Source organism: Balaenoptera acutorostrata, chromosome 15 (genome assembly GCF_949987535.1).
Source record: "Balaenoptera acutorostrata chromosome 15, mBalAcu1.1, whole genome shotgun sequence".
Lineage (NCBI taxonomy): Eukaryota > Metazoa > Chordata > Mammalia > Artiodactyla > Balaenopteridae > Balaenoptera > Balaenoptera acutorostrata.
In genome coordinates, this window is record NC_080078.1 from 38059123 (window position 1) to 38070443 (window position 11321).

At 60.5% G+C, this 11321-nt stretch overlaps 1 protein-coding gene across 5 annotated transcripts; it reads right to left on the reverse strand.

Moving 5' to 3' along the window:
- Nucleotides 1-31: 31 nt before the first annotated feature.
- Nucleotides 32-6243, reverse strand: RAB26 (RAB26, member RAS oncogene family). 5 transcript variants are annotated; one of them, XM_007181660.2, is made up of 9 exons: nt 5904-6240; nt 4731-4841; nt 2276-2317; nt 2117-2183; nt 1880-1959; nt 1414-1479; nt 1257-1313; nt 1092-1168; nt 32-990 (listed from the first exon to the last, which is right to left on the reverse strand). In XM_007181660.2, exons 1-9 carry the CDS (start codon nt 6096-6098, stop codon nt 888-890), a joined length of 798 nt encoding a protein of 265 aa, XP_007181722.2. In that variant the 5' UTR covers nt 6099-6240; the 3' UTR covers nt 32-887. The 5 variants fall into 5 exon arrangements, with proteins under 5 accessions (XP_007181722.2, XP_007181723.2, XP_007181725.2 ...); XM_007181661.3 differs by having other exon boundaries at nt 1880-1932; nt 5904-6238; XM_007181663.2 differs by lacking the exon at nt 1257-1313 and having other exon boundaries at nt 5904-6243.
- Between the last annotated feature and the right edge of the window lie 5078 nt (nt 6244-11321).

An 11321-nucleotide genomic window follows, 5' to 3' on the forward strand; every position in this document is an offset into this window, starting at 1 on the left:
ATTGCTTTCTTTCAATGGACAAGGCAGGCACTCCAGAAAACACAACTTTATTCACTAGGACTGGAAACAAAAGCTCTCAAATCAAAACACTGACTTGAAGATTTTAGTACAAGGTGGAGTGCCCTGCCCACCCCCCTGGCTTGACCTTGCCAAGCCCAGGCCCTGTATCAGCCTGCTGAGATGGTGCCCCGGTGAGCAGGCGAGGGCTGGCAGTCCTGGTTTGCCTGACATTTCTGTGGCTTCCCACATGCTATTCACTGCATTACAAAGCCACAGCCTTGGCATCCTCCAAGGTAACATGAAAGACCCTGTTGATGTTTGAACCAGGGCCTCCTGGTGGGTGGGCTGGCAGCAGGCAGCTCTGGTCCTTCGGGCACAGATGCATGATGTGATTAGCGGTGAAGCCTGCTGCCCCAGGTGTGGGCAGGAATCCTGCCTGGGCAACATGTGCAGCTGCAGACATGGCTTTCTAGGCGTTTAGGCACTGTACACGTGGCGTGGGCACCGCAGCCCAGCCTGGAAGCTGGGTGTGCCCAGGAGGGGGCGGCAGAGCACCGTGGCCCGGAGGACCAGGCGCCTGGCAGTCTATACATTGTTGGGTAGCCCTCCTGTGTAGAAGTTGGTTGCTCTTCTGTGAAGGCCTTGGGGGCACGGCCCTCAGGCAGCAGCAGGTGAAGGAGGGCTCCGGACCCTCTGGCTTCCTGAAGCCTGTTTGTTGGGACTGAGGCTCTGGATGGCTGCCCAGACGAGGGAAGGGCAAGGCTCAGCCTGGGATTCCTAGAAACAGACACCCTGGGAGTGGCTGCTGGGTGGTGAAGTCAGGGGTGTGTAGACTCACTCTATCCAGTCTTCCAGGAGAACACCCTGGTGGCCGTCCCCAGCCAGGTTCAGGGTTTGCAGCAGGAGGCCCCCCGGCCCTCCCTCTTGACATAGTCGTGCAGCTGAAAGCGAGGCTCACTGGGAGCTTTCATGCAGCGCTGCTTCAACTCCCTGTGGGGCAGGGATGACCATGGAATAGGGTAGCCTGTACCCCCAACAAGGGGATTCAGGCGCTGGGTCTGGGGGTCTTCCTGATAACTGCCAGGACTTACTTTGCTATGGCCATGAAAGCCAAGTCCACGTTGAGGCCCGTCTTGGCGCTGGTCTCCATGAACGGCAGCCCGTACTCCTGCAAACAGCGGTTGGCAACCTGGTGGGGACAGCTCAGGCCCTGCAGCCCCAGGGGCACTCTGGCTGCCCACCCAACCGCAGCTCACCTTGGCCAGCTTTTCCCCATCCTCCCTTTTCACCACACGCTCCTGGGCAGAGTCCACCTGGCACAGGAGTCTTGGTGAGAGTTGGCCCCAGCTCATTCCCCTGCCACCCTCCACCCTCTGTAGAGACAGGGTAGATGAGACAAGCTGGGGTACCCACCTTGTTCCCCAGCAGCATGAGTACCACGTCATGCTGGGCGTACTCCTGGATCTCTGTCAGCCAGGCCTGTGGGGGGAGAGCTGAGGACAGGCTGGAGGCTGGAGCTCCTGACACCCCTTGCCCCTCTCCAGGACACACCCCACAGAGTGCCTGTCAGTGTCTGGCTAACAGGAGGGCCCCTGAACTAGTGCTTCCCATGTGCCCTGCAGGGGCTTTCCAACAGGTACCTTATCTAAGGAGTTGGGCTGGTGGACTAGAAGGTCACCCTGGCCCCCTTCAGCTCACTCTCAACCTGAGCCACTGTACTTGGGCCATCAGGAGCCCAGAGGGGCAGTCTTTCTCCCCACTGTCAGTAGGGTCCTCAGAACTCTCTGGGACCCTGATGCCATCTGTGCCTGAGGGAGGCTGGGGATTGGGTCAGGCCCCATCTTAGCCTGTCTCCACCACCAGGAAGGAAGCCACTGACCTGGATGCTGTCGAAGGAGGCCTTGTTGGTAACGTCATAGAGCAGCAGCAGTGCTGGGGGCAGAGGGCCAGTGAGGACACCTGCAGAGCCCACAGCGGCTCCCCATCACCCTCACCCTCACGCATCGCACCCTTCACACTTATGCCCACTCACACCCAGGGTGCCCTCCTCCAAGCAGAAGCCTAGGGAGTGTGGCCCCGACTCCCTGGAGCTAGGGTACGGTGCCCATGAGCTCACCATGAGCGTCTCGGTAGTAGGCATGGGTGACGCTGCGGAACCTTTCCTGGCCAGCCGTGTCCCAGATCTGCAGCAAGGGCATAGTGCAGCTGTCAGGGCTGCCCAGTCCTTCCCAGGTGCCCCCTGCCCTCAATTCCCCCTCCCCCAGTCACCTCTCACCTGTAGCTTCACCTTCATGCCATCCACATCCAGAACTTTGTTCTGAAACACAACCAGCCAGCTCCAAGGAGGGCCCAGGGCCGAGTGCACCATCCTAGGCAGCAGCTAGACCGGTGCCACCCTCCGGTGGGGGGGCGGGGGGGGAGAGGCAGGCAGTGCCAGGCCAGGACTGAGCCTGGGACTGAGGGGCCCCCGGTTTGCCCCTGAATTCATTATCCCGGGCCTCAGCTGGCTCTGCCTCCAGGGCACACCTTGTTCTCGTCCGACTACCTCACTGCCCTCTACCTACAGATAAAGCTTCCCCTTGAATCCAAGTCCTGGTGTCCACCCAGCTCTCCCCCATACCTCCTACACCTCCTGCTGCTGAGCCCCTCCTGGTGACCCGTGCACAGAGGGTGCCCAGGCTGCCCCCGCTCAGCTGGCTGTCCTGATGGACTGGAAGGTTGCTGCCCTCCATGGCCAGCTGTGTCCATTCTGGGCCAGGTGGTTCTTCCTCTGCCCATCCTGGAGGGCTGACACACAGCCCCACCAGCTCCCTGCCCTGGAGGGCCCCTGGTCACCACCCACCCCAGTCACTCACGGAGTCCTGTTGCTCTGCACCCAGCCCGTCCCCTCTCTCTCCTTTACCCCAGCTGACCTCCCGCTGGTGTCCAGCCCCGGTGGCTTCCCCGAGCCTACTTGCCTGTTCAGCTTCACACTGCACGCCTCCTCCCTGCACTCTGCTCCTAGGTCTCAAGGCCCTGCTCCAGCCCCTTCTCCTAGGCCACCAGCACTTCTCACAGCTCTGCACACACTGCTCCTTTTCCTTAGAGCCACTTGCAGGATTTATTTGAAGTCACCCACCGTGTGACCCCAGGCCCATTACTAACACTGTGCCTCAGTTTCCCCAGCCACAAATGGGGGTAGCCAGGGTGCTTATCACGTGGCTGCCCCGATTACTTCGTGAGCTACTATATGCAAAGCACTGAGAAATGAGTCTGGCCTGGTACGAGCTAAAGTGTTTGTTGTAATTTGAAAGCCTCTTCCCGCTCCGATGGCAGCTGCCTGAGGATAGGGCTCCATGCAGTAAGCACAGAGCCCAGAACTTGGCCTGGTACACAGTGGGTGCTCATTATGTGCTTGCTTGCTGGCTGATGATGCTCCCTAGCCAGGCCCTCCTAGTTCAGGACTAGAGCAGGGAGTGGCTCAACTCCGGTTCCTATCTGCTGGGGTGGGGACAGGAGCTGCTAACCAGCAGCTGAGGCCCCCGGCGGTGGAAACAGCACCACCTCCCTCTTCACCCAGCGCCTGCTGTCAGGGTGCTTCTGGGTCTCCAGGGAACTGGGTGCAGCCATCTGCCCCGCTGCAGGGAGGCTGGGGAGGACATCCCGCCTTCCCTGGCACCCTGAACAGGGCTGCGAACCACACAGCCTCACCACCTGCCTCAGAGCCAAGAGGGAGGTGAGAAGGGGGGAGGTGAGGCCAGAACAGGCAGAGGACTGGGCCTAAACCTCCCCCTTCTGTCACCTCAACCCTTACTTCATCCCAGAGGACTTGAGGGGCTCTGCCCCCACAGACAGGGTAGAGAATGGCTCCCCAGACTGGAGGGAGCCCCCCCTTCCCAGTCCCCAGAAGGGGCCTCCCTGCCAGCTTTCTGCTGACTGGGTCTAATTAAAGGGTGAGAAAAATGCAAATTTGGGATTTGCTGAGAACACATCACCTCAGCACGTGGAATTTAGACTGATGCCTGAGCCCTGCAGGCCTAAGGCTGTGGCCCCCATCATTCCCCTGTGACCCCACAGGCTGCTTGGGGTGCTGGAGGGCTCTTGGGGAGTCAAGAGTACAGGGACCTCCCCCAGAAGGACCCCAGGACATAGCCCTCTAGCCGGGGGTGAGGTGGTGAGAGGGCTCCGCCAGGGAAAGCAGCCAGGTGGGAACATTTCCCGTAAGCCTCATAACCCAAGGGCAGGGACTTCTCCCTGGCTCTGAGACCAGGTGTGTGCTTCAGTGCCACAGCCATCTGTCTGGTACGGACTGGGCAGGCCACCTGGCACCTCAGGGCCCCTCTGTACAGTCGGGCAGCGATGCTGGCCTCCTGAGTGGACACGGGTCTTGAGTTCCCATGGGGACACCAGCATCCACCACCCCCAATGCACAAGATACAGCCCCCAGGGTTGTGCCAACCCCAGGCACAGGGGTACCACTCTGCTTCGATTGTATACAGCCACCACCTCTCTCCAGGACCTTGAGATGTCGGGAGGCAGGCAGCTTGGTGGTTAAGGCATCCCACCTCAACCACCTTGACCGTGGGAGCCAGGTGGTCCAGCCAGGAGCTCCACCACATGAACCTGTCAGTGCCACAGATAATGGAGAACCAGCTGCCCAGGGGTGTTCTGAGCAGCTATTAGCTGGTGTTGGGGGCCCAGGGCATGGGCTGGGCCCAGTTAGTGCTCGGGACATCAGCCTCCACTCTTACCCGGAAGTCGATGCCCACAGTGGAGATGAAGGTCCCTGCCAGGAAAGCCCCATCCTTAAAGCGCACGAGTAAGCAGGTCTTCCCCACGCCTGAGTCTCCCACCAGCATGACCTGGGGCACAAAGAAAGAGCAGAGGGGACCTGGGTGCTGGCCCACCCGGAGGGGTGTCTGGTCCTCCCTGAGCTGGCCTGGTCAGATGGGCTGTGGGTGAGGGTCAGGAGTGGAGGGAGGTATCCTAAGTCTGCAGGTTCAGCAGGGCCTGGGGGAGACACAGGGCCTGGACTTCCAGCTTCCACCTCTAGAAGGTTCTGTCCCCTCTCCTGAACATTGGCCTGTCTCCATCAGTGGGGAGTGGGAGTAGCTGCCTCCATCCAGGGTGGTACCTGGACACCATGCTTGGTCTGGAAGGGGAGCATTTGGGGCTTAGTGGGGAGCAGAACCTGAGGGTTGGCCGCTGGGAGGCCTGGGTGGGGGACCTCTGTGCCAGGGGGCTTCTTCCAATCCCAGCAAGGCTCTAGAGGAATTTGCCAAGTGAGGGTCAGATCTTGACATGAGGAGAGGCTCAGACCACGTCTGTGGACAGGGAGGGGCAGTCAGGCCTCCCTCTCCTTCTCCCCTCCCCCAGCCTGTTGCCAAAGGCTCCAAAACCCAAAGATGGGCCTGCCACCCCCGCCCCCACAATTCACAAGCTTCTGCCTTGGCCTGAAGGAGGCCCCAGCATTCCCCACCAAACTGGCAAACCTCTTCTTAGTCTCGCCTCCTAAAGAGAAGAGACCAAAAGACCCTGGGGGTGAGAGAAGGCAGCATATGGGAAATGATGAGCGTGGGTGGGGGCAGGAGCATAAGGGAACAGGGAGAGGACACCTGCCAAGCTCTGACTTCCGCAGGACCCCTTGTCCGGCCATGCCAGCTAGGTGGGGGGTGGGGAGGGGGAGGGGGAGGGGCAGGCCCTGCCATATGTTGGGTATCCCAAGCCCGGGTTTGACAGCTGTGTGTGTGTGTGTGTGATGCACCGCGCCAGCCATGCCAACTGCAGCTGCGGGGTGCCGCTCGAGCCAGCTCCTCGCCGAAGGTCTGCAGGGCCCTGCACCCTTTCCCCGGACCCCCTCCCCACTCGGCTCCGGCCGGACGCCACCTGCTGCGCTCGCGTGGGGCTGGGGGTGCCCGGCTCACCTTGAAGGCGACGTCGTAGAAGTCGCCGCCGCCGCCAAGCGAAGACCGGCCGGGCTGCGGGGGCCCGTTGGGAGGTGCGTCGGGGCCAGGGCGCGCAGTCCCGGGGCGCACGGGCCGGGACCCGTGGGTGGCGGGCAGTGCGGAGGTAGCGGGCGCGCTACCCCCCTTGCTCTTGGGGGTCTTTTTCCTGGACATGACAGGCGGGCTGGCGGGCGCTCAGTACGTTCCCGCTGCAGCCGCCGCGCCCCAGGACACCCTGCTCCCCGCGCCCTCGGAGCCAGACCCAGACCCTAAGCCGAAACCGTCCCGCGGCGGCTGCAGCTACCTCCCCGGCGCCCTGCTCCGCGCCGCCCCGCCCCCGCCGCCCCACAGCCCCGCAGCCACTCAGGCCCGGCCTCCCGCCGCAGCTACCAATGGCCGCTCTCGGGCGGGGCCATGCAAATGAGATGGCCTCCCCGGGGGCGGGGTCAGGAGGTCCGGGCCCTGCCCTGGGTGCTCGGGGTCCGAGCGCCTCTTTCCATTGGGGGCAGCTACCTCCCTGCCCTAGGGCCAGCGACGCCCTTCCATATCTGCATCGGGCCTGGGTGCGGGTGGGGGGCGGTGGGTGAGGGAGGGAGTACCCGGCGTCCTGTCGTTCCTCTGCTGGCTGTGCACCGCCCCGCCCGGCTCTGCCCCTTGCCCAGTGACCCCCACTGGACTGCCTCCGGGCCTGAGACGAGGAGAGTGCCGTGAGACCTGAGGCACTGAGGCAGTGGACCTGCGTGGGATGGGCACCCTGGGATTCTGTCCCTTCTCCGCCGGAGATGCCACCTGGCCTGCTGCGGCACCGAACCCCTCCCTTCCAGGGCAGGAGGGTCCAGGAAGCTCCAACACTCGGGCTTGGCAAACAAACCCGGGTGCGCCCCGCCGCTTGGGGCTCAGCTGACAGCTGGGTATCAGAGACAGGACATAGCTGCCAGGCTGAGCGGCAGGGCTGAGCCGGCCGGGCTGGGCCGGCAGGGCGCTCTACCCCGCAGCTTCTGCCTGCTGGGCTGAAGCTTCAGGATCCTTGGGGAAAGGGAAGTCACTGTCACAGACAGCAGCAGGCCCTCTGAGAGTCCCCTCCCCTGGGGTTCTGCCCTCAGGGATCTGGGAGGTGAAGGAGGTGGGAGGCCACTCTGCCAGGCTGTGGCTGTCTCCTTGGCTTACCAGTGCTTTCAAGTGCTGATAATCCAACCCTACGCTGGTCCCTGGTGGACTCCTCTCCAGGACCTGGCACCTGCTCCCCTCCTGGACTTCCTGGGGCTCTGTCCCAGGACTCCCACCCAAGATGCTTTGGGTTTTGAGAGTGAGGCTGAGGTGGTCATGGAATGCTGGGAGTGGTGAGCAGAGATGCCCCTCTCCCAGGGCTTGGGGGCAGCAGGTGCAGACGAAGGGCAGCCCTCCTGCTCTGTCCTCCTCCATCCTGAGACATGACAGCTGTCACTGGGAGCCTGGGCCCTTCAGAGGCCTGAGCCCTCTCAGTTGGCAGTGCCCAGAGTCCAGATAATTATAATGGGCAGAAGCTGTCTCTAGGGCTCAGAGGTCTGAGAAAACACAGATGGAAAGATGCCGCTCAACAAAGCAATTCCTCGAAAGGGCCTGGCAGGGCCCTTCATGGGAGAGGCTTTGGAAAGCTGCCCTTCACCGAGCGCCATCGTGTGCCAGGTGCATGTCATCTTTAGAACTATCCTGTGAGGTGGGTGCTGCTCTGATCCCCAGTGTTCAGATGGGAAACTGAGGCCCAGAGAGGGGAAGGGAGCTGTCCAACGTCACCAGGCAGGAAGTCGCAGAGCCGGGATTTCTACATGGGAACTCTGGCTCCAGAGAGCATAAACTGTCCCCGGTAGGGTTTGCCCAGAGGTTCCCTGGAGACAGAGACCTATCCCTCAGGGCTCTGTCAGAGCTGGGGACCAACCTGAGGAAGCCCTCTGAGGGCCCCCTGGTGTCCTTTTCTGTCTCACTCCTCTGGCTCCTCACTTCTTCCAGACCAGATGCGGTTAGTGAGGCCTGCGGTGGGAGTGTTGGGTTCCCACTGCTGGGGCCCTGGGGACTCCAGGTGTCTCACTCCCAGGAGGCCAACGTCAGGGAGGTTGGCCCAGGGTAAGGGATGCCCACTGGCCCTAGCATCCTAGGCAGTGGGCTCCCTACGTCCTCCTGCCAGCTGCTGCCAGAGCATGGCCAGGGCATGGGAACCACAGAGGAGTTTGGGTGCCCTAGAGGTGGGGCGTCCTGAGTTGGGGGTGCTGCTGATAGGGTAACCAGGAAGAGAGAAGGAGGCAGGCATTCCAGAGAGAGTGGGAAGCTAGGAGGTGAGGGAAGCTGAGAGCAGAGGAGAAAGATTTGACCTTGCAACCTTTAAAATTAGGAGAGTATGTAAAAATCCAGGTCTCTCATTTTTCTTGAAAAGAGGGAATTCTTGGTCCCTGCCTCGCAGCACCCCTTCTTGCCTTTCTTGCCTTCCCACAGTCCTCCTAATCTTTGATCATTATGTCTCTTGGTTCCTCTATTTGCCATCTGTCTCACTCTCTGGAATGTAAGCTCTCTGGGCACAGGAAGCAGCTTGTCTTGCTCACCGTCATATCCCTGGCATCTGGCTCCAGGCCGCAACAAACAGTTATTAAATTGGTGAAAGAAGTATGAGTTAGAAATGTGGGCCCCACTTCAAGAGGACACATCATTGCCAATAAGGATTTAAGGGAGAACATGCCTCAACATGCAATGAGAGTAAGACTAGTGTGATGATTAGTGAGAGCAGGGCTTTGTGGAGGAGGGGCATTTGCACTGGGCTTTGAAGATTGAGCAGGAGTCCAACAGCGGTGGAGATAGAGAAACTTGCCAGGTGGAGAGAGTGAATATGTTCAGGCTCAGAGAGCCAGTAGGTGGGCAGTTTGAGCAGAAGAGGCCAAAGTGTGGTCCAGTGGCTTGGAAGAAATGGGTGCTAATTCAATAGGTAACATAGGAGGGGGCTAGATTGTAAGGTGAATTTGAATGTTTTGCCTAGGAGCTTGGAAATTGTTCAGTGAGAAGTAGGGAGCCATGCATGGTTTCTGAGGAGAGCAATGGAGAGAAGGCACTGCTATAGGAATACAGGGAGTGGCCAGGAGGGGATGGATGGTGCAGCCTGTGGACAGGGAGATGAGTTTGAGGGGATTGCAGTAGCCCATGGGGAAGTAATGGGGATGGAGGGGACCTCCAGGAGAGACAGAATCTGCAGGCCCAGAGGGGAGGCAAGAAATAGTCAGAGCCCCTGGGGCAGAGACAGAGGGTGCTAAGATGGATTAAAGATGGCAAATTCTTTGCTACTCTTCCCAGTGAGGGGGAGGGTCTATGTCTCCTACCCTGGCAGGAGCTGTGATTGCTTTGACCAATGGAAGTGACCCTGTGCCTGTTTCTGGACCCAGACCTTCCAGATTGGCAGCTCTCCCTTCCTGTCTCCTGGAACACTCATTCTTGGAACCCAGCTGCCATACTGTGAGAAAGCCCAGGTGGCCTCATGGAGAAGCCCAGGTGGAGAGGACCCCACTTGCCATCCATGTGAGTGAAGAAGACACCCTGGCAAGTTCCATGCAGAGCCGAGGTGAGCTGTCCCCACCGAGCACTGCGTCCCGGCCACACTGCAGACTCTGAGCATTTGGAAATGTCCGTCACATGGCCATAGAGAATGAGAACAGGTACCCAGCAAGGGGGAGAAAAGGGACCAGTTTGGTGGGAAAGTTCAGGAAGGTAGCTTTGGCGGGATCTGGGGATGCCCATATTCTCGGGATCTTCTAATCTAGAGAGAAGACCCCCCCACAGGCCAGGCCAGGTCCCTGAAGCAGGGTTTGGAGTTGAAGTGAGCCCTGGGGCTGAGGTAGAGGTGAGGAGTGAGGTCTGTGTCCCTGGGGAGGGGGATACAGACCTACAAGCCCTCAACCTTTCTGGCATAGGGCTGGCTCTGCTGGGCAGGGGAGGGGCTACATGGTTCCATGTCCCAGCAAAGGGATGGAACAACCCCAGGCCTCACTTCTGGACCCTCACCCCAGCACCCTCTGCTGGCCCAGATTCCTGGTCCCCTCATGTCCAGGGCCTTCAGCTCCTACACTCTGCCCTCTGACTTGCCCTTCCATGTGTCTGAACCCCTTGTCCTAGAGTGACGTGTGCCATGAGTCCCCAGACACGAGAACCCTCTGGAACCTATGGCCTGGGGCAGTCTCTCTCTGGAACCCGATTTTCCAAGCCCTCCAGCTTCATGCTCACATTCCCACTCACCCACAGGGTGTGGCCCTCAAGCCAGGCAGCCTTAGACAGGAATGAGAGTCCTCCTCGACCTTCGTCCCAGGCTCTGCTTGGAGCCTCCTCCTCTGGGCAAACTTCCCGGGCTTCTCCCACCCCAGCTCTTGCTCCGCAGACACAGAACCACGTTTGCTCTCCAGTGGTTCTTGGGGGACTGCACTGCCTCCACGCCAGCCTGTGAGCTTCCTGAGTGTGCCCATCGTGCCCACTCCTGCCCTCACCAAGCACGGGAATGAGAGCTCCAGGACTGAGCAGGGCAGAGCGAGGCTGGACTTCAGCGTCCTTTAGCAAAGGGGGAGGGGCAGAGCCCCCAAAACTTGTGCCCTCAGAGCACCTCCCAAGAAGACAGTCCTAAGGAATTCAGTTGTCTGCGATCTGAGGGCAAGGGACCCTGGCTGGGAGTGGTGCCAGAAGGCAGAGGCCCCGGCTGGGTCCCTGGCTTGCTGGCTGACCCCGGGCGTGTGGCATACACAGTCTGGGCCTGCTCCCCTCTCTGTGAAATGAGGGGGCGGGAGGAACTGATCTCCGAGGTCCCTTCCAGCTCAAACACCTTATGTTCTATGAAATCCATGTGAACGTTGCCATGGAGACATCAGAGAGGAACTGCAGCAGCACGGAATGTGACTTCCACCAGAGTTACCTGAGGAAGCGGCTCATGTCAGAGGAGCCCTCCCCCCACCGCCCCCAGAGGCCCGGGTGCACAGGGGCCACACTGAGTGTCCTGCTCCCAAGAGGACACACCTACCTGCCCCGCCCTCCCCCATGTGGCACTGAGGCCCTGTAGGTAGTAAGGGGTGAGTGTCCATCCCTGCCTGAGGGGAAAAGGACCAACTGGTGGGAGGGCTGGAGCACAGGGCTGTTTCCCTGTAGGTCCACCCTCTGTCCTTGCTTCCCACAGCTGCTCAGGTACTCACACCTGAATACTCTTGGCGGTCTCAGGACATAAAACGTGCCCGCCACAGAGTGGTGGGTGCCGGGGGAGGCCTCAATCTGATGCAGACTCTGCACTGAGGCCCCATGTGGGTGAGACCTCTGGACTCCAGTAGCACAGAACACTGCCAGCTGCCTCGTGGCTCCTGAGTACCACACGTGGCCTCATGGCAGGGGAGGCATCGGTGTCGGTGT